The sequence below is a fragment of the Drosophila serrata genome, unplaced genomic scaffold (genome assembly GCF_035046125.1).
Source record: "Drosophila serrata isolate PLE 108 unplaced genomic scaffold, ASM3504612v1 contig_66, whole genome shotgun sequence".
Taxonomy (NCBI): domain Eukaryota; kingdom Metazoa; phylum Arthropoda; class Insecta; order Diptera; family Drosophilidae; genus Drosophila; species Drosophila serrata.
This window is the reverse complement of record NW_028256964.1, coordinates 194332-218438: the sequence shown is the minus strand read 5'-3', so window position 1 is coordinate 218438 and position 24107 is coordinate 194332. Positions and strand designations below refer to the sequence as shown.

Below are 24107 nucleotides of genomic sequence, written 5' to 3'. Positions count from 1 at the left end.
CTTTTTGTTGTTATTTTTAATATTTGTTTTTTTTCCAACAGCAGCAATAATAATAACAACAACGACAGTGGCAACGATAACAACTTCTCAGCCGTGCTGATGAGAGAAGTGCGAGAGTGGTGGCGGTGAGAACTAGAGGGGCAGTGGGGGAAGGGGAGCACCAGGCAGCGACAGAGGCAACAATATTTACAGCTTTAGCCGCCAAACGCACAGTGGGATAAAGGTGGTTGTGGTGGCTTTTATTGGCTACTAATCAGAATACAATATTAGGAATATATGAACCTTGAGAATGGCAAATAATTAACCCTCTAGAAAATTTTTAGAAAAAGTGGAGCCCATGTTCTTCTCATAATTAAAGTTGTAGCATTTATATTTTTTGTATTTATATAAAAAAATAAACCAAACATTAATTGTTTATTTCTTGTTTTCTAAAGAGAGTGTCGAAGTCTCAAAATTGTTTTAAATATCTTCCTTAATTGTTCTTTCGGTTTTTCATATAATATATTATTTGGCAAATCGAAATTAAAATTAAAATATTTTCTAATTTCAGTTTAAAGCTTACAAAATTTTAATTCACTCAATTAGCGCTCAGCAAACTTGCAACAACTGTGTCGCATTCGCCACACTGTGCCGTGTGTCGCTATTTATAAATAGGCTTTTTGCCCAGATGTCGGTATGTGTGTGTTATTGTGTGTACAAATGTGTATGCTCGTGTGTTTCCAGCATCATCTCATGGCCGCCGACGTTTTGGCAGCCGCTGCCACATGCGCACACCGATCGGGCCCACTGTGCAACGTGTGGCTGTTGACGACAGCAGCAGCAGCAGCAGCAGCACAGGCAGCAACGATCGCAACTCGCGACACGAGCAAGGCGAACGGAAAGGTGTGCGGGTTATGAGCGGCATCGGGAGCGGGGGAGCAAAAGCAAAAGCAAGTGACGAACTTACGGCCAACAGCAGCAGCAGCAACAACAACAGCAACAGCAACCGGCCCGTTTGGAGCAGCGCGCATGCCACACACAGTTTAAATATGTGAAATTAGTACAAATCGTGATTTCAACAGCGAACGACGAGCGACGAACGAGCGTCGACGAAGTGGCGACAAAACCAACAAAAAAAAATAAGCACGAGCGAGCAGCAGCAGCAGCAGCAGCAATAACAGCAGCAACAGGCTCAGGCCACAGCAGCAGCAGCAACATCAGCAACAGCAACACAACAACAACTAATATAAGCCAAAGCTTAAGGAGGAAACATAAACAACTAATGTAAGATATAAAACAACAACACAACAACAATACCACCAACATCTTTAACTGATATTTATTTAGATAACCATAATTGAAACGCGACCAGGAACCACACCAATACCCAATGCAATTGCAACACTAAGAGGAACACCAACAAATAGATCAATAACGTAACCAACATTTACTGGAAATACCATTACTAATTAACACAGAAAACACCAACAGCGGATACACCAAGAAAGTTAATTCCTATTAACATTAAGAAACCCCAACAAAACAAACTCCAACATCAGGAAATACTGACTGCAAAAACATAGTTGAATCCTACAAATCAACACACCAAGAAATACAACAACAATAGTACGCCTAAAACCGATTGGAGAATCTATACAACAATTAACAACGATTACACCAACGCTCTACGCTCTGTGGAATCAAGTGGCAACCACAACAACACCACTCGTCCAACAACATGCAATAAAACAGCTGATAGCAAATAGAAACGCTAGCAGCAGCAGCAGCAGCAACAACAAAGCCCTGGCATTATCAAGCGAGCAACAACAGGTCGCGCGAAAAAAGCAAAAAGTCAGAAGAAAAAAAAAAGACAACGAAAAAGCCCGCCTGCTGCAGCACTCACACATTGACAGGCGGAAAAGAGACAGCGGGTGTAAGAGAGAGAGAGAGGCGAGTCGCACACCTTTGCGTTGATTTTGGACGACCAAACGTACATACGAGCAAGCGAGCGAGCGAGCCCCCACTCTACCTCTCTCTCACACAAAGTGCAGCTGAGCTGGCGCTGCCGTCGCACTTGCCGCTGCCACAACACAGCGCTGAACGTTGCGAACGCTCAACGCTCAACGCTCGCCGCTGCTGCCGCCAGTCGAAAGTCAAAAGCAACGTGTTGTGGACGCTTTTTTCGTCGCGTTGCCGTTGCGTTGCGTTGCGTTCGCCTTTCAGCCTGCTGCGGCCTCCCCCCATCTTTCTCTCTCTATCTATCTGTCTATCCACCTGCCCATCTCTGTCGCACCCACCCACCGCTGCAGAAGCCACCCCGCCAACTCCCCGCTGGGCGAAACTTTCACCATTATGTCCAGCAGCGCAGCCGCAGCGCAGTTCAAGCTTGACGCCAACTCCAATGCCATTGCATTGATCGCCGATGTTGCCTCTGCTGCGGCGCAGTCGCTGCCGCTGCCATTGACGCTGCCACTATCGCTACCTCTGCCGCTGCCACTGCCGCCATCGCCCACGCTGCCATCGACGGCAACAGCGACGCCAGCTGACCGCATCGAATGGTCACGCTCCACAATCCTGAACTTCATCGAGGACTACCGGCGCCAGCGAGTCCTTTGGGACCCCAACACCAAGGGCTATCACATCAAGCAGACCAAATACGAGGCCCTCAAGCTGCTGAGCGGCAAATATGGCACAGAGATCCGCTCGATACGCTCCAAAATCAAATCGCTGCGCAGCTCCTTCCATCGAGAGCATGGCAAGGTGCTCAGCGGACGCAGCCGAGGCGTCCACTATCAGCCCATGTGGTTTGCCTACGAAGCTATACGCTTCATTCTCGACGGCGAACGGGATCACGATCAGGAACCAGAACCGGAGCAGGCTTCGGAACGGGAACGGGAACGGGATCAGGACCGGGACCGGGACCGGGAACTCGATCTGGATCGCGAGGCGGAAGCAGAGGCAGATGAGAAGCTAGCCCTGATGCATAGCCTAGACCTGGAGCAGCTCAAGGCGGACAAGCAGCAGCAGCAACAGCAACAGGTGGAGCGGGACCGTGAGCTGCATGCCGAGGAGCTAAAAGTCCGCATTGCTGCCACCGTTGCTGCCGTCGCTGCTGCTGCAGCGGCTGCCAATGCCAGGGATCGGGAGCGGGACAGGGAAAGGGATGAGGATAGCGTTGCCGGTGATGCCATGGATAACGCTGCTGGTGATCTCGATCTCGAGGAGGCAGCCGGGGCAATTGAATCCTCCTCAGCGGCTGTGGTAAGCTAACAATTTATACATTTATACATTCAGTCATACATTCATACATACATATTTCCCTTGGCTCGACTTTACATATTTGCATGTGTCTCTCGGTTTTTTTTTTCCTCGACTTTTGTTGTGTTCCCCTGGAGCTTTGCATGAAGCGCCGGTGTGTGTGTATATGTGTGTGTGTGTGCGAGTGGTTTGACTTGTTTTGCGGCAGCAGGCAGCACACGCGCTGCTGTCACCGCCACCTCCACCGCTCCCGCAAGCGACGCCTTTGCTACGCTGTCTAGCGGTTCGTCAACGGCAGCGAAGCAACCGGTGGCGCACAGTGGGTCCAAAGGTGCTTGAAGCACCTGGTCTAGAACTTTTCAGAGTGTAGGAAATATAACTTGACATGCTTATATATTTTTGAGACAATTTATCTATTAAAATTTTCTTGAAAAAATTGTATACATTTAAATTTTAATTAAATATAAATTTTAGTCAATTCATAATTATTTTTTTAAATATGTAAGCTGAGTAATATTTTTTAGTAAATAACTGTATTTTTCTTATTTATTTTTAACCGAAAACTGTTTATTTTCGGATTTTTAATGTTCTCTTCAGCTGACCAACATGACGTATGAGTAATATTTTTTTACTTCCTCACTGGGAACAGCCATATTTTGTTTTATTATATAGTTTATATATACAGTTTTTAATTCAATAGTTAAAGACAGGCATAGATAATTTATATTTTCCCTTCTTGAGGTTTGATTCTGTGGACCGGTTTACTAGGCTCACATGGCGTATGAGTAATATTTTTCCTTCAAATTTTCAAAAATGATCTATTTTTTTGTAATGCAGATTTATGTTTTATTTTTTGATGTAAAATATAATGTAAATATTTATGCTTCAATTTACATAACTTTTTAAAAGAAAAGTTGATGGGCTTATTAGGTACACATGGCGTATGAGTAATTTTTTGGCCTGATTTTCAACTATTTGAAAAAAAAAACATTTTTTTTAATACAGATTTACGTTTTATTTTTTTATTAAATGCTTTGTAAATATAAAGCATAATATAGATGTGTTTACTAGGAACACAAGGCGTATGAGTAATTTTTTTACTATGAATTCTTTTAAATATAATTTTATAAAAATTTTAATTTAAAATAAATTAAATATTACAATGCCAAATTTATAAATTTTATATAAATAATAATAATGAAATATGTTTAATAAATTTAAATACTAAATCTTAGGGATTTTGCTGTTTAAAGGATTTTTTTTTAATTCCAATGGTTGCATTTTAGTTATAGTTATAGTTAAAACAACCATGCTTATGACCACGTCACCTCTTTGGTACCCACTGTGCGGGGCAGTTGCTATTGCGTTGCGCTTGATAAGCCAGTATTGGTGTTAGTGTGCCAGTGTGTGTGTGTCAACTGGCTTTGATTTGCGCTGCCGCTTCAGCTGCTAGCTCACACTCAAACACACTCAGACCCGCCGTTCCATGTGTGTGCCGTATTGCATGCACACATGTGTGTTGCATCAGCCGTAGAAATCGGCAGCCCAACGTTTTGCACCGACCACGCCTCCCAGCCCCTTCGGGCGTGCTCTCTGCCGCCCCCGAAGACCAATATCTCCAACTTGCTGGACTGCGTTTTGTTATTGCCTCGTTTGCCTCGTCCGCTTGTTCGGTTCGTTATTCCATTTGATTCTCTCCCGAAAAAGAGAACGGCGCTTTTGGGCAGAAGCTCCTAGCGTCTGTCCGATGTGGGAAGTTCGGACGTAAGGTGAGCTTTCTCCAAAGGGAGCTTTGTAAAAGTACCAGGTACTAATGCCCAGCAATTAAGTCGATCGGTTGCTTAGTTTTGACATTCAAGAGTTTTATGTTGGAAAGTATTATTAATCAATTCATTATTAATAAACAAAATATAAATTGCTCAAAGAAATTATTAAATTTAAATAAGCTTAATTAAATATATAAATTTAAATCGTATTTAAATAATTCTCAAATTCATAATTGATTAATATGTAATTTTATTTGCTGGAAATTGTCCTGATAAACAAGTATTATATTATATTTAATGAAGAACAAAAATCTTTATTAATTAGGCACTTTAACAATAATAAATGTATTTATTATACACTTTCTAACCTTTATTATAGGGTATTAACTATTCGTTTCATTGACTTACCATTCATACCTTGTGATATTTCTCGTGTGTGGATGTGTGTTTGTTATTTTTTGTTGGTCACTCGTCGTCTCGCGTCTATCTGTGAGTCTTGTCCACCCGTTGGTCCACTTCGATGTTGGCTCGGCTGCTGCCCCCCTTCATACCCACCCCCCGCTAACCGTACCCGTACCACCTTGTCCCGCCGTGACTAATTTAATCGCCATCGGCTCTCGACTTGGATCGAACTTTTTTTTTCTCTTTTTTTTTTTTGAGGCTGTATGGGTGCGAGTGTCTGCATCCAGTGTTTGCCGGAGGTTTTTTTTCCTACTCTTTATTATTATTCTAATTTGTTTTCTATTTCTCTCGCGTTTCTCGCTTTGCGCGTCTGTCCACTATTATTATTATACTATACTATATTGTTGTTTTTTGTTATTATTTGTCTGGCGAATTCTCCACAGTGCCATAATTGTGCGAATATTTGTTGTTGATTTTATGGTCGCCGCTAATTCTAATATATTTTTTGTTGTTTATTTAATTTTTTGTATTCGATCTCTCGTAGACACGTTCCTCTTCCGATTTGGATGGCGAGAATTATTGCAATATCAGTGCCGAAGATGTGAAAACAGAAATTGTAAGTACCCCTTGACTTTTATTAATTTTTAATTGCAATTTAATTGATTTGACAGGTTTAAGATTTGATTTTCTAAGTTTTTTTTTTTATTTTTAGGGAATTAATTTAATATATTATATATTTTTAGATTTGATTTGCCATATTTTTTGTAGCGAATTAATTATATGATTTTTTTTTATCTCAATCTTGAAGTGAATCTCATTTGGGTGTAATAATATTATTATTATAAGATTTATATAGGATATATAAAAGATATATAGGACTTTTTAAATCAATTAAAATTCTTTTAAAACCTTTAATAACCTACTATATATTAAATTAATTTATATAAACCATTTAGAATTTTTGTTTTTACATTTTTTGACTAAAAAATGTGATTAGATTTCCGTTCCATACATAATTCCCACTTATCTGATAAGGTTTCTACGGTGAATTAATTTCTGTAACTAACTTAATTCGATGACGAATCTTATCAATTCCATTTATGACGTCCCACAACTTGAACATTGACCATCGAGAGTTTTCAATTGATGAAAGTCACTGCCTGTTGCCAGGTCAGATATGATACATCCGGATATCTATCAATGATGATAAGCCCAGCGTAACGGTTAAATACCTGTGAATCATTTCGACTATTTGTCAAATCCATTTCAAGTTTTTATAGGTCAAAGAAGAAAAGATTTCATAGACCTAAATTATAATATAATATTTCTCTAACTAAGAAGAAAATAGAATTGAATGATCTAAATGCGGAAATGTACGAAAATAATATTTAGAAATATTATTTATAGAATTTCATTGACCTGATTTAGGAGGGTATATATTTATAATATAAATTAAATTATACATATAAAGCTTGAAGCATTTTTGAAGATATAATATAATATGATTTTAATAACATATATAATTTTTGCACATAATTAATCAAGTGACTTATCAGTAATTCCTCTTCTCCCTTTGGACACCTCAGATTTAATTGTCTATTTTAATTAGTATTCAAAACGCGAGAGATGCTCATCTACTAAATAGTTGATGAAATAACGCCGCTTTGATTTCGTCAGTCGTTTCATACTATAATGTGTATATAAAAATATATATATAAATGTAGAAGCAAAGCAAATCAGGTTCCGGTATTTTGAGACGAGCCCATCTTTAAGCAAAATAATAATAAATAGGGCTGATGAAATATGGCAGAGATTTACTTTAGAAAGGGAAATTCTCACCCTTATTTATATAGTTCAAAATAATGGGAAAATATTGATGCCATTTAAATTATAAAATGCTTATTTAGCAATATTTGGGTATTTTCATGAAAATTTAAAAAAATATTCCCTATTGGCAGAGTCCATAAATTTATTGCTTTTATAAATACCATTTATAATTTAATTTTATATTCAAAACTCATACTATACATCTAAAATGATTGTTAAAAAATTATAGTTTCATCAAAAGAATTGTAATTAGTCAGGTTTCTGAGGCTACATACATTTGATTACCCTACAAATTTGCTTCGTTTTTATATAAAAAACAATTAACTGCTAATACTTAGCACAATTGATAAAAGGTAACCATGACGCAAATGGTATCTTCCATTTTATGTGCGTAACCATTAAGTAAGCAAATAAATAAGTATATTTGTATATATAAATTATCATTATAAAGTAAACCACATTTAAATGGTGCTAAAAAGTAAGAAATATAAATAGTTAATGATTTAATATAAAATATATAAGATACATAGGCTGTTGTTAGTTTGTTATTCCTTCTCGAGGTACTTCTTAGAATACAGATTAACATTTAAATAATTATCATAAATAAATATAAATAAATAGTCAACATTTTAAAGGAAAAGATAATACCATTTAACTGGTGCTAAAAAGTTGAATATAAATAGTTAATGATTTAATATTAAATATACAAGATACATAGGCTGTTGTTAGTTTTTTGTTATTTCTTTTCGAGGTATTTCTTAGAATACAGATTAACATTTAAATAATTATCATAAATAAATATAAATAATAAGCCAAGAATTATAGGTAATACCATTTAACTGGTGCTAAAAAGTTAAATATAAATAGTTAATGACTTAATACTAAATATATAACCAGGCACTTATAATGTAGAATTTTCAAGATTACAGATTATTTTTTAAATAATTTCTATAGGAATATGATCTGTTTATTAATTCATAATTTAAGACTGCTTAGTATATCAAAGTTCCAATGCCTTTCAGCCCCTTTTTCTAAACCCCATCCTTATTATTTCGCCCCTTTTCCTATTTCCACCCCCTCAGATCGAGCACGAATCGGAGCTGGGAATGTTGGATCGCCGGACGAGTACACCGTCTCCAATAAATTATTACAAACCCACGGACCTCACCTACAACCACCGCAAGCGGAAGGCAATGGACGAGTGCAGTGGCGTGGTCTTGGGGGGTGTGTTGGGCGTGGAGCATGTTGTGGGTGCCCTGACACTGACGCCGATCAAGGCAACGGGTGGCGAACGGACAGGAGGCGGAAACCCCAGCCACCAGCAGCAGCATCAGATGAACCACAACCAGCTCGCGTTTCAGGCACTGCAGCAGCACTTTAGTCACAGTCACAGCCTCAGCTTAAGCCAATGCAACGGGCAACCACAGCAGCAGCAGCAGCAGCAGCAGCAGCAACAATCGCTGCATCTGCAGCAGCAGCAACACCAGCAACAACATTCCAGTAACATGGCACAGAAACGTGATCGTGACCGTGATCTCCTCCAACCGGCGCAATCGAATGGCCACAATTCCAGCACCTCACTGGATCCAGCTGCCACATCCAGCACTTGCAGCTCCAGCAGCAATGCCACGCCCCCCAAACCCATCAACGGACTGAGCTCCAATCATGTGGATGAGTATGGCGTATTTGGGGAATATGTGGCCATCACAATACGCAAACTAAAGACATCCAAGTCAAAGATTGTGGTGAAACATTTGATCAATAATCTACTCTATGAGGCCGAGTTGGGGAAATACGATCAAGGGATGCCGGCCAGCAAGGAGCCACCGCAGCTCTACAAGATGCAATAAAAGCTGGCAAGTACCAGCAAAAAAATAAGGGGGGGAAATTAAGGAAAACTAAGGAAAAACTACATAGAGGGACAGACAACGCACTAGTCAGCAAAGCAACAATGGGTTAACACCAGAGCCAACAATTCTAAATAAACCAAGGGGGGAAAGTATCGGAGTATCGAAGGAGCTTAAAGGGTTGGGGACATGAGCATTTCATTCAGGGACAAAGACCATATAAGTACTTTATCTATATATATATATATATTATACATTTATAAACGATTTCAGTGATTAAATATCACTCGAAGTCAGTCAGTCAAAGTTAAAAATATATAAAAAACAAATGAGTGCAGTTGAAACAAACATACCATTAAATAAATTGAATTAATTTTAAATGCTTTACGTTAAGTGTGCACACTTTCTGCCACACAATCATATATAAATAATATATATATTTTTTACTACCGACTATCGTTTTTTTATAATTTTCAACCGCGTTATATACCTTTTTGATTTTCGTTTTATTATATACTTTATATGTACATACATATATATCTATATATTTACATTTGGCAATAACACTTTGAACTCAGGTGCCTTTATTTTTTAGTCAATTAAGCCTTGTTATCTTTATGCATAAAAGCGAAACAGTAAACAGCAGCAACAATGTAAATTTAATTAACTTTTTATCGCATATGCAAATCCATATGTATAAACTTAATTCTGTAAATATAAAAAGAGAGAGAGGATAATGAAACGTGAAATGTGCAAATCTTAATTTTTTTGTTAAAGCATTAACTAATTTGAAATGAGCAGCAACGAAGGCTCCAAATAAAAATGCAAAAATGTTGAATTTCATTTTGAAAATGATTAAATGGTTTTTTATTACAGATTCTTTTGGATTTCAGAGGGATTTCAGATATATATTCTTCCTAAAATAACCGAAATAAATTGAAAAACAATAGATAACTTCTGCTGATGATCCAACTTATTGCGCATTAATCCTTTATTAAGTAAGCCCATGTAAAAGGCTCCGATTGTATTGCCTAATTATTCCAATTGTCAGAGCTATTGAGCAACAATCTAGCTACCGCCCAGAACAATGAAACTCGTTGTTTGCCTTCGGCGTGATTATTCATATTCATAGTACTCATACCACTCGCATTCACATATTCACGGGGCACTCGTCGAGGGTCTCGTACATAAATCACAAACGCTCTCAACTGTATCAAAAGAACTAGGCGTCTAATGGGGGGTTTTGGGGGCGGGAGAGCGCTCCTTCAATGCAAACATTAATTGCTAAATAAACAATTCAAAATAAAAATGTATACAGAAAAAAAAGATAATAACTCATTTATCTTTTATGGATTGCCCTAAGCAAATTTTCACTTTTTTAAGGGCAATTTGTTTACACTTCCTCGCTTTATAGCCTTGAGAGTGCACGATAATCTTGAAATGGTTTCCTTTGAAATCAGTTATTGTTATTGATAGTTCTTAATGGTATATATACATATATCCGACTTTTCGATGGCATTACAATTTTTTGTTTAGTTTATGCCAAAGGAAGCCACTTTTCATTGTCTTGTTAAGGCTGAATTTTGATCAGAGATCGATCGATGACGCAAATGGTTTAATCTGTTTATTAAGCAAATAATAGTTATGAATTCGGAGTAAAAGAAACATTTTAAATCCCGCTAAAACATGATTTATAAATAGTAAATAAGTGTAAAGTATTGATATTTGCTTTTTTATTATATTTATTTGTGATGAACCTATATTTGCCTTCTTGATACACATTTGTGAAAAGCTCTCGTGCCCCGATTGTATTCATTTTCCCATTGAGCTGCGATAAGCGATAAATTAGTTACTTTATAATACAAAACGCAGTGTTTACTCTATAACCGTTGATGATATAGTAGTGTTAAAAGTGATAAATAGGGCAATACAATGTCAGCGACTAATCCCATTGATCTCCATTGACGTAGGTTGCCGTCGTCTCGTAAAGAAAAGCAATCGGAGTTCGAAGAAAAGTTTAAGTATGGCGTAAATATTGGCACACGAATCAGTTTCGAAAGCAAATATATACAATTCCTATAGTTAATGTGGTTTCATTGGGTTATTTGGGGTCACTGCAAATCATCTTTCACTTACTTGCTGCTGGCCTTCTTCCCTGGTAAGTAATCTCCCTTCGAACACATTCTTTTGCTGCAGCTTTTAAGAAGTCGCCCAACTGTCTGGAAATGCAGATTACGCCCATCCACAGCTCATCCAATTATAGACCAAGCGACCCGTTCCAAAGGTTCCTCTTGCGGATGTGGCATAGATATGGTTGCAACATAGTATGTAGTATAAAGAATTGTAGTTGAACTATTTTAAATAGGTTTCAACAAAAAGAAAATTTGAACAAAGTTAAAGAATTTAATTAAGTATTTAAGAAATTATTTATTACAGAATTTGATACAGAATTTAATAAGAAATATAATAAAGAAATTCATACAGAATTTCATGAAACATTTATTAAAGAATCTAAAATCAAATTTAATTTAAAATTTAAGAAAGCAGTTAATTAATACAAAATTTAAGAAGGAATTAGTTTTACAAGTTTCAAGTTTGTTAAAATAAAATTATACATTTGAAATCTTATTAAAAATAAACTTACTTCCGCAAGTAAAAAATTTGGTAATATCTATACATGTTTGACATAAAATTATTTCTTAAATTAAACAATAAAATTCCACTTTTATATTCCTATATATTTTCCACCTTCGAATGCATGTATGTAGGGCATTTACCTCACTTGTAGCCCAAACTTTTGACAGAACAAACATAAAAAACGGAGTCACTAATTAAAAATCCTAATAATAGCGAAATCGCAGAGCCGTAACATTTGTGCAATTTTCTTCCAGACATGATTTTTATCTCGTGTCGAGTTTGTAGTTTTATCACAACTTTTTTTTGACGAGCTCCGTCTACAAGTAATCATGGCAAGCAAATATCAATCATGTACGCGAGTAAACACACCCCAAACACAGAGGCGTACTTGAAAAGGGGATAAGATAAGAGTTTTTTAAAGCCTTTAAAGTACATTTATATTATTAAAATAATATTATAATTTTAATCAAATGATTAAGATATATTATAAATTCTTAGTATTATTATTTCAGTCAGAAGCTTGTTTCTCAGGAAGCAATCATTTTCGACCCTATAAATCATATATATTCTTGATCACCACAAAAATCCGAATCGATCTAGATATGTCAAGTTTTTAAAAATTTTAATTTTTTTAAAGTAGTATATTGAGTACACAGATTTATTAACCTAATAAAAACTAGCACAAAGCTTTCCAAATTAAAATGATGGCCTTTTTGGCTTAGTTATGAACAAATTAAAATTATAGATCTTAATTATCTCTCTTACTATTTAAGTAACTCCAAATTTCAACATTTTATAAGAGATATTTATTTTCCATTTTCTTAAATCATTGATAAATTGATAAAATCCTTTGTTCCCCAGTGAATCCATATACCATTTATAGTATAAATTGTATACATCGGGCAATATATACACTGAATGTCTGTATACACAACGATATTTGCCTTCCGATATGGCCGTCGACATCCCCCAAGTTTCAGTTCGTAGAATTTGCCGAGTTTTTCCACGAATCCGACGTGCTTCGATCGTCTGCCACTTGGTCTCTCCCCACCGATCAGTGGCGCCCCTAACAAGGGGGGACAGACCGAAGATTGGCATAAAGCTTGCCATCTGGAAGTGACGCAATGTTTTTGAAAACAAATCAACACCCCGAGTTTTGTGGCGGTTGACGTTGCTGTTAGCTTTTGTGTTTTTGTGTTTTTATTTTTTTGCTCTTTGCGTTTCGTTTCGCTTGGCAAAATCAACAGCAGCAGTTACAACAACAATAACAACATGAAAGCAACAACAACAACTCAACAACAATACACCAACAACAGCGATTACAATTGTTAATCTAAACAGTATATAACATAGCCATACAAGCATATTACGTATACGTAGACCAAGTGAACTAATGATAAATTCTAGTCGCGTAGTATAAACTCTAAATAGGTCTGAATTGTTACACTAAGGAAAATGTGTAAGTAACTTTCTAAACTAATTCTTATCACATTTAATCGTATTAGAGAAAGCTTGATCTTTAACTTAAAAAGAATGTTGAAAAATTATTACTGAAATCCGCTTAAATCGTAAACTTTTCGTTCCAATTAAAAATCAAAGTTCAATAAACCTTATATCAGAAGCAATTAAATTGTGTTGCAATTTATTTGATTAATTGATCAATCATTGACTAATCATAATTCTTGATTTATTATTTATGCCATTAACCTTGATATAAAAATGTTAAGTATACATTAAAATCAAAATATTACATTTCAGTAAAGAGTTTTAAACAGTTAACTTATATATAAATATCAATACCAGATCAAGGTTGTTGTTTAATACTTTTTCTTTAAATAAATAATTTGTTTAAAGAATTGTATATTTACTTATTCTTACATTTAAGAATTTTTTTTTAGTTTTTGTGCTATAAAATCTATTTGTTTACTTTCTTAAGAACCCATATATATATTATAAACTTATCTTGCAGTGCCCTCAAGCTAATGCCAAACTCAGACTACAACTTAAGCTTCAATGTTGCTGCTGTTATTGTGGCACTTATTGTTGTTGCTGCTGCCGATGGCTGGCCATACTGTTATTTACGATTGGTGTTGCTTTTGTTGCTTTGTTCGGACTGCTTTTCCTTTGTTACTGTTGCTGCCGTTTTCACTTTTCCGCCTGTTATTGGTTTTTGGCCTTTAAAGCTTTTGGCTGCTGCAGTTGTTGCTCGTGTTGCTGTGGTTGCTGCTGATGTTGTTGCTGCTGCTGCTAGTGTCGCTGCTGTTGCTGCTGCTGTTGTTGCTGCTGCTGCTGTTGTTGCTGCTGCTGCTGCTAGTGTTGCTGTTGCTGCTGTTGTTGCTGCTAGTGTTGCTGCTGCTTCTGGTAGTATTGCTAGTGTTGCTGCTGTTGTTGCTGCTGCTCCTGCTCCTTCGTTGTCTTTGGGCCTTTGTATTGCTTCTGCTCCTGATGTAGCCGTTAATGTTCCTGTTGTTATTTACTTTGCTGGTTAAGTTAAGCTGTTTGTAAACGGAGCAGAGCGCTGTAGCAAGTAGCCTGCAGTGAGGCAGCAACACATTAAGTTGTCCACTTTCATCTACACTTTACTTTACCCACAACAATAAATATATTTAAAAAGGTAAAATCATTTTTAAAAGTATTTTTATGCTTCAGCCACCTCTGGCGTTATTTATCTTATAGCTGCTCTTATTTCTTGTTGTTTCATATTTTTTGTACTGTACCCAATCTTATCTTCTTGCTTTACTACATCTGTTAATAATTCTGTTATTGTCTTGTTTCTGTTAGTTTTTTTTCTTCCTTTTTTTGTTCAGTTTGTTGTTGGTGCTGCTCTGGGGGCCCCATGTCAGCAATCAACAGTTTGCCATAAATTATTTTTGCAAAATGCTCACGCTCCAATGCGACCCCAGGGAGTCAGAGCACACTCACACTCAATAATATATATGCTGTATATATATGGGAAATGATAAGCTGTGAAACACATATATATGGTCCCATTGCGATTGTCGCGCAATCGAGCATTGAGCAAGTCCCCAAGCAACCCCATCCCCCAAAGCCATCGCCATTTTCAGCCCCCACCCAGCCCCATTTTCCATTGTGTGCTGCTTTCCTCTAAGAATATATATACATATATATATATATATCTCCCGACGTTGCCCAGATAAAGATAATAGTTGTAATAATAAGAGAAGCCAGCAGTGCCAGAGCCCTGCATTTGTCACTCGGGCATTGAGTAAGGTTGGAAAAGTGTTGTAAATCAATTAGGCAAAGGCCTTCGCATCTGACTGGAAGAAAGCCAGCTTAATGCGTAATACACCAAAAACAAAATTATATTGTATATAATAAGTACAAAAGTATATATATTCTTCGAGTTAACATATCATATTTGTCATACAAATAGTATTTTTTGAGGTCTGTTTGTAGGGTAATTAATAAATATTAAACAAAGAAACATGATTTTTGAGTTACTGATGTAGGTGTTATAAGGGGTAAAGAAACCTTTATGATATATAGATAAATATATACATATAGATATATATAATGTTTAAAATATTGTTAATATATAGCTTATTGAAATTTGTAATATCGAAAAATATCGCGCTTTAAGTTAAAATATCAATTCTTATTCTATATTGAAAAAAAATGTCGACCATCATATTAAATATGACATAAAGTATAGTACAGACTTGTATATTTATATGTTAAAAATCTAAAAAATTAAAAAATATCGATATTTTTGAAGTTTAATATTGGGAATGATATTATGAATAAGGAATTATTTATATTTCTTAAAGAAGGGTAAACATTTTAATGTAATTTTGTTTATCCCTTTTTATATAGATTCAAACTTTATTTTAAAATACATTTTTTATATTAAACCTATATGTAAAACTAGATATCGATTTACTTAACATATAATGAAGTGTAAAAATATTGATTTTCAATGAATTTGATCAAATATAGATACAAATAATATTCTAACTATATTTAAACCGTTTCTATTTTACATAAAATATGAACTCCCAGCTTTTGACTTCTCTTCGATACTTCTAACTAAATTTCTCTCTGTGTATAATTCCTGCAAACGGGGTTAAGATAAAGGTAAGTCAGAGAGGTGGAGGAGGAGAAGGGGGAGGACATGCACTGCCATTATGATTTATGGCTAAACAAAATGCACAAATGCTGTTCGATCTGCTTGGGGATTGCATCTTCTGGTCGTAAATAACCAAGCCGGAACCCTGGAATGGCCATCAGAATGGGCCAAGAGAGCTAATTTGTTGCCCCTAATGGGACACCAATCAGGTGGGGGAGGAGGTGTAGGAGGAGGAGACGGTAGGTGCCCCAATGCAGGTGGGGAATGGCTCCAAAACTATCTGACCATCTATCTGGATACATTCATAAATAAATCTATTTTCGATGGGAAGGAAGTCTTGGGCAAGTGCAATTTATTACCAAAATGCTGACGTCTTTTGGATTTCTTCAGCATTTCGTTTCAATTTCCCCCTTGAATGTAATTTATAACCTATTATTCTACCAATTGAGTTGGAATTAAATTGTGGAGTAAGCATTTTGTAATTACAACACTTTAAAACAAATGTGTTTTCCACGCACTAAAACTAAGAGTTTTTGAATTAATTGGGGGAAATGTAGTTTGAAAACTAGAAAAAATGCTATAAATTAAATTGCCTTTGACATTCTTCAATTAAATCTGATGTAGTTTCCATTTGTTGCCATTTGTAATGAACAAGCAATCAAAAAACCATTTGCTCAAAATATCAGTCATAAAAAAATCGAACCATTTTAGTAACCAATCTGTATCAATTTAATTCGCTTTAAAGTTTTATTTTTGGACTAACAAAAAAAGCCTAGATATAAATATAATTTAACCACAAATATGACGCGTTATTAATTATACATTTGCCTTAATTATTCACAACTTAAATGGATATTCGAAAGGGAAAATATTGCTTATATATTTTATACATTTCTATTCGTTAATTATTGTTTATTTAAAGAGATTTATTTCCCTACAAAAAGTGTGTATATGTGTCAAGTCTTTGTGTTTTTTTTTTTATTTTTTTTTCTTTTCTTCCTTTATATACTTAGCTTAATTTCCCAGACAAATATTAATTTTTGCTTGAATCTTTTTTTCGTGTTGCTAGCCGAACAAAGGTTCCACTCAACTCTTTTGCTTTATCATTTCCCGCAGCTGTCTGGTTTCGTTATTAATAGCAACAAAAACAACAACGAATCTCTCAAAAAAATATGAAAAATAATTAAAAACCTATTAAAGTCAGCAACAAAAAATACACACACAGTAAAAAACAAAACAGAAAAACTGAACAATAACGAACGAAGGAACAGTCAAATCAAATTACCCAAAAATATAAAGAAGAAGCGAAAATAATAAAAAATCATTAAATGCACGAAATGGCAGAGAAATGTGCCATGGCCATTAAGAATTATATGCCCAAATAAAAAATAAAAAACAAGAAAATCCAAATAAAATAAGACCGAGAGCCAGGCCAGGCCCGGCCGAGGAGTAATTATTATGCGAAGATCACGTATTCCCATTTTGCAAAAACCCCAAAAAGGGGATGGGTGGTGTGCCACAGGGGTGTAGATGGGATGTCAGGGGAGGGGGGGGGGGCCTTCAAAAGGGGGCGTGAATGCAGGCCACAATAGAAGGACGACGATTTATGCGACCAGACGAAATAAAAACATAAAACCAGGTCCCTGCAAAATACCAGGAGAGAAGGCCAGACAGCCACGAAATGGCAAATACCCTCCATTTATGTTTAATAGTCACATTTTTTTGCCATTAAAATAAAATTATTTGATAATAATAGTAAACGTGATATGGAAATTTATTAAGGCATAGAATAAAGTTGAAGGAAATAGATATTCAAAGGAGTTTAGAAGATATCCTTTGGTTGAAATAACTACTCTTTTAGAATTCTTTAAGGACTTTTTTAAAAAGTGTTTTGTAATTTGAACAATTATACCAAAAATGCTCATATTATTAGTTGAAAATATTAGTATATTTTAAGTTAAGTTTACTTTAAAATTCTTTATTCTTTTTAGATTTTTATTAAACATATTTCTTAAAGCTTTCAAAGACTTCTCTAATACCTCTTAAAAGAATTCTTTACGAAAAAGGGATAGTAATTTAAAAAGTTACCTCAAAAAATTTTGATATCATTACTTTTGGGGATAAATATCTTTAAGGTAAACTTATTTTAAGGTTAGGAATTTATATAAATTTTTTAAAGCCTATTTCTTTAAACATTTTGAGACTTCTTCAAGAACTCTCAAAAGAATTTATTTCAAATATGTAAAGTAGTTTAAAAAACCGTCATAAAAAATGTAATAATGGTAAAATAAATTTATATATTTTTATGGTAGGCTTAATAACTTAAAGTACACAATTTTTATAGATTTTTGTAAAGCATATTTGTGTAAGCTATAAGACCTCTCAAAAGAATTATTTTAAAATATGTAAAAGAATTCAAAGAATTGCTCAATCAACCATTTACCATTATAACCTTATATCTTCAAAGTTCTTAACAGTATGTATAAGTACCTTATTGAAAATATCACAATTTTTAAAAAATATAAATTCTTAAAATCAAAACACCATAATTAATAATACTCCTTCTATTTGTTCTTAGGGTATTACTAACCCCTCCCCAAAACGTCAAAACTGTAGCAAAACAAAACAAGTGTTCGCCTTTTCGGCCATATGAGTGTTTGTGTTTTTGTTGGCCAAAAAAAATAAATTTTAATTTTGGTTTCTGTCCCCATCTCCATCCATCCATCCTCCAGGCAGCTCACGTTCCTCTGGCGGTTCCCGTTCCGGTTCTCGTCCATCTCCATCTCCCTGACACCTTGCTCCATCGTTACTCTATATACAAATATATACACCAATCCCTATGCCATATAGCCATACCCATACCATACCCTCCTCTGGGCATCCCCACACCCAGTAATTGGCTCAAATTACAGAAACTCGGCTCCGACCACAAATTCAGGCCCGGAGCTTGGCTCAAACCCAAACCCGAAAACCGAAAACCAAACTCAAACTCAAAACCAGACCAAAAACCAACGCCAAAGTCCGTTCCCGACCACGACTCTTATTATTGTCATGGCACACAATATTGTTTCCCAAAAATGAAACGAAACGAAACAAATACGTGACCAGAAATTAAAGAAAAAAAAAATAATAATAATAATAACAATAAAGAAGGAAGCGCGAGGGGGGGGGGGTTAGGCTAAAATAAAAACAAAAAACTACGCCCGACAAAACTGTGTGCAAAATAAAATAAGGAAACGGCAGAAATCGCGTTGATTTGAAATTTAAAATGTTTCATGGCATTTTGTTTTGTTTGTTTTTTTAACCACCCTCCCCCCTTACCCAATGCTCCTCCTCATCCCCCTCGTCTTCCTACTTGGTGTTCATGCCACAGCTCAGTTTTGTGGTCTCGCTGTGCTCTGCTAACTTTGTTTTTAAGGCACAGTGGAATGGAAATGCACTAAAGTGCATTAAGGTTGGGTATTTACCAATTTTTAAAAATATATAAAAATAATTAAATATCTAACAAGATTGGAAACTAACTGTGGGAAGCCCAAAGTTATATATCCTTGCAGTTCCCAAATGAGTTATAGAATCGTATTGGATATCTATAGATGATATATCATATGTAAGTTTAAAATATTCGCATTATTTGAATCAATATTTATAACAAATCAAAATTTAAAAAACTCATAACTAAGCCAAAAATGCGTTAATTTTAATTCGGTAAGCTTTAATATGCTAGTTTTTACAAGGTTAATAAATCTGCGTACTCAATTTAAAATTTTAGAAAATTCAATTTTTTGAAAATTTTAAGGATGCAACAACCCCTTATCTTTTCTTGAAAATTTGAAAAATAATTTCTAAAATTTATTTTTTTTACCAGACATGGCCTGAACGACTCCGATTTTGATACCGATCAAGAATATATATGATTTATAGGGTCGGAAATGACTACTTCACTGGTTTTACAGCTTCGGAAACAATTATAATACCCTGCAGGGATATAATAAATATGGCTTAGTAAAATTATGAAAACTATATTTTTCTTAAGACAGAATAAATATTATGTCAATTAAAATATAATTTAAACTCTTAACTTCGTTTCTTCTAAGGAAAAATGTATTAAACTTACGAGAAAGTTTTAATTTTAATTATATTTTGTAAGCAAGTAAGCTTACTTTTTTACTAGATGGTAAGTAAATTTTTCTAAGTAAATTTATATAAGTTAATTCTTTAAGTAATTTAAAATAAGTTTATTTTCCTACTTAATATAATAAACTTCCTTTTAAAATGGTTGGTAATACCATTTGATGTAGCCCCTGCTTAAAAATTCACAAGACAATTTAACCTTTTTCTGGGCTATTATTATTTTTCCCCTTCTTTTTTTTCTTGGCAGCCACGGTGCCCCATTGGTAATATCTATGGCTATCACTAAAAAAGTTTTACACTGCCATTTTCTGTCATTGTTGCTGGTTTTGCTGGTTATTCTTTGTTGTTGCTACTGTTGCTTCTGGTGTTGCTGCTGCTGATGTTGCTGCTGCTGCTGTTGCTGTTGCTGTTGCTGTTGCTGTTGCTGTTGCTGTTGCTGTTGCTGTTGCTGTTGCTGTTGCTGTTGCTGTTGCTGTTGCTGCTGCTGCTGCTGTTTCTATATCCATTTGAAGTTGTTGTTCTGTGCCATTTGGTGGGGAACAACTTTGCATGGGACTTATATAGTAGATACACCCGGAAAAAAGGGTTCTTTAAAGAGAATTTAAATGAATTCATAGGACAACAAAGGACAAAAAGTATTATAAAATATATTTTAAATTTAAATATATATATTACGGATACTAAAATAATTTATTTAGATTTTATAAGAATATAATAAACTCTTTAATTTCCATTTTAAAACAATTTACCAAGTTCCTACTTTCATATTCTATGGCGAAACTAAAGGTGTCCTGGCATCAATATGTCAAAAATAATAAAAATATAATATATATATTGCAAACACTATATATAAATTTATCACTTTCCATTTCTCTCCGTGTACCACTTATATATAGACAAACTGGAAGCCGCAACAAAGTTGCAAGGCAGCTCTGTCGTCGTCCCAGACCTTATGCCTTATGTAAATTGTAAAAAAAGTAAGGAAAAAATTGATAATGAAACTTTTAAACGCAATAAATAATAGCTGACAAGGGACGGCAATCGTCGGGAGAGAGTGCGAATGGAAAGGAGCAGGAGCAGGAACAGGAGCAGGAACAGGACCTGGAGCAAAACCTGGAGCTAAAACTGGGACTCCAACCTGAAGATGGAGTCCGTAGTTCGGAGCTGCAGAGGAAGCAATAAAGGAAAGGCATGAAAATTCTACATTATTATTGATTTCGTGTTGAATTTTTGATTATTTCTATAAATATTACCGAATCGGTAGAGAGAAGGTACAAAAAAAAAGGGTGCCGCTGAACTGATACGCTTGAGGGGGTGTTATATTTATATATATATACATATATAGTATGTACAGAGGTGTGATGCCTTCCCCCCTTTACGGCAAAATGCGACACGTGCGATCCGATGCGATGCGATGTTGATACCGGTCGCCTAGGTCAAGTTTGAGCATATAGTACTTATTATTATTCGAACAAAATACAACAAGAAATACGACACACACCCCACCCGACACACAAATGTACACAATAAACAAAACTATTTCACAAATAGTGTTTACAATCTTTAAAATTATTGTTTATGAATTTTAACAAATATTTTTACACAATTTTGCATAATAGTAACTGTTGTAATTAGGTAAGTGCAAGATTAGGGTTAAATATTATTAGTTTTCATCAACAAAATGTTAATAAAATTATATTAAAGATTAATATAAATTTATATTTAAAAATTTAGGTATAATTTTAAGGTATAAGTTAAAGTTTTAAAGGGAAATAAACACACAAAAGGCAATAAGTTCCTACAGCTTCCCTTTTTAACGTAGAATTACCAATTTCTAATTCTTTTAAATTTTGGAATGACATTTTCCATTTTTGAAACCTTTTTTTACACATCTTTTCCAAATCTTTATATTCCAATTTTTCTTAAAAAATTATTTACCCAATTTATGTTTATTTCTTCCAGTGCACACACACTCCACAATATTACTTTATGATTTTATTTATACTTTTCGGCGCTCTCGTTTTTTTCGCATATCGACATAAAACTGAAACTGAAAAAATAAACAGGCATATAAAAAAATATAACAAGAAAAGGAAAAAAATAGAAGTGGGTTGAAGAAGGGGTGGAGCAGTGGAGGGGTGAAAACAGCACCCAAAAAAAAATTGTTATGCAAATAAAGAATATGGCCTCCGTTGCTCCCCCACCCCGCCCCACCTTCGCTCACCTTTGGGGACAGCCGAGATAAGCAAACACTCCTCCTCGTGTATATACACACACCTGGGCCACATCGATGCTTATGAGTTGTGCACACACAACGGCCATACACACATCCATAAGTAATGGCAAAAGGTGTGCCATGTTGTCGTCGTTGCTATCAGTCTCGCCAACGCGCAATAAAATATTCTAAGGCAACACACACACACACACACACACACACCAGACCCAAAATAAAAAACTAAAAAAAAAAACAACACACACTCAACACAAAAAAACTAAACAAGAACTTACAAACAAAAACTATAAACAACAAAAAGTCATCAAAGTTGAGTTTCACTTGGGGTTTTCAGCTGAGCTGATAAATTTTGGTACCCTTTTGCCCCCCCCCCCCCAGGCTCAGGGAAAACACTTTTCTTGAACCCGTTTTTCCCCAATTGGATTCGAGAATATTCAAAAATTCAATTACATTGAAGGTAGGGGAGAGGCAGGACATAGCACTCCAAAGGGATTCCAAATGTGAATTGAAAAGTTTTCTTTATTCGGAATAAAATACCTGAAGATATGGCTTTTAAAAGTTTTAGGAAAGATCTCCAAAGGAATTGAAATTGTTTATAAACACTGTAAATTTAGATTTTTTATGTTAGAGAATCTGTAAAAATATAACAGGGATTTTTTAAGACTACATATTATTAAACCAAAAAATTGTAGGAGTAAAATACTTGTAGATAAAATTTAACCAAACTTCCAAGAAACACAGAATATTGTGTTGTATTACACCTTTTATTGTACAAATACATTTTTACCACTTATAAAAATATATAAATATTTAATATTTATTATAAGAACACGTGTCGATTGAATCAACCCTTTTTTATGATATTATATTTTCAGTTAGATATAAATATCATTATATGTATTTATTATTTTATTATGACAACTGTTGCTTGAATCATACCTTTTTTTTAATATTATATTCTTAGTCAGATATAAATATCACACCCTTTTTTAAAAAGGTTATTGAACAAATTATATTACTTTCAATATTATAATTATTAGTACAGCGCGTGTCTTGAACTTTCCTTTTTTACAATATATTATATATATAACTCAGATTTTATTTATTGTTTAAATGCTTTATAATAGGAAAACTAGCTTCATGGTTCAATGCAAACACTCCTAAGATTATTAATCAATTTTATCTATGATTTAAAAATAAACATTTTATTATATTGATATGGATCACACCTTGTTCAAGATATTTATAGAGAATTACTCCAAATTTAAAAATATATTATTATGAATATTTTTTATAAGGTGTGATCTATAATAAAATGCGATTATGGTGTTCTTCTTTTTTGAGACTTAGTTCCAATAAAAACTTTGAAATCTGTATTATAATTTAAACACTTAATCAACGTTACATTTTCATAAAAATTAAGTATATTAACATAGTAAATCAACCCTTTACTGAATAGAGTATACCCCTAACTAGACTTAACCCACAATCGAAGATGAAAAAATTAAACAACTCGCAAACAATTTACATAAAAATCAAAACTATAATTGTGTCTGGCTTGAAAATTGGAATAATAACAACAAAATGAATGCCCCCAAAAAAAAACCAAAACAAACAATAAAAAATCACAACAAAAAATATAAAAATAAAAAATAAAAACTGAAAACTGAATAGAAAAAAACAGAAGCCATAATAGAGAACGACTTAAAGCAGGGAACAACGACGACGACAAACTCATAAATATTTAAATTTGTTATTGAGCCCCCGCCTGTAGTTGCATTCTATAATTGTGTGTTCCATTTCAAGTGTGTGAGTGAGTGTGTGTGTGTGTGTTGGGGTATTTAAAAATTTTTATTGATTACGTCTGTAAACAAATAGTAAAAAAATCGTAGACTCAATTGCAAATATTTACACGACACGACACGGGCAGAGATCTGAAT

At 34.6% G+C, this 24107-nt stretch overlaps 1 protein-coding gene across 2 annotated transcripts; it reads left to right on the top strand.

Annotated features, from left to right (window-relative positions):
* The first annotated feature begins 707 nt into the window (after positions 1 to 707).
* Positions 708 to 9931, top strand: Dyro (Dpt-YFP repressor by overexpression). Of its 2 annotated transcripts, none has more exons than XM_020948987.2 (4): positions 708 to 1263; positions 1327 to 3240; positions 5950 to 6021; positions 8315 to 9931. In XM_020948987.2, the coding sequence occupies exons 2-4, from the start codon at positions 2332 to 2334 to the stop codon at positions 9080 to 9082; spliced, it is 1749 nt and encodes a 582-aa protein (XP_020804646.2). In that variant the 5' UTR covers positions 708 to 1263; positions 1327 to 2331; the 3' UTR covers positions 9083 to 9931. The 2 variants fall into 2 exon arrangements, with proteins under 2 accessions (XP_020804646.2, XP_086693523.1); XM_086837397.1 differs by having other exon boundaries at positions 8255 to 9931.
* Positions 9932 to 24107: the final 14176 nt, after the last annotated feature.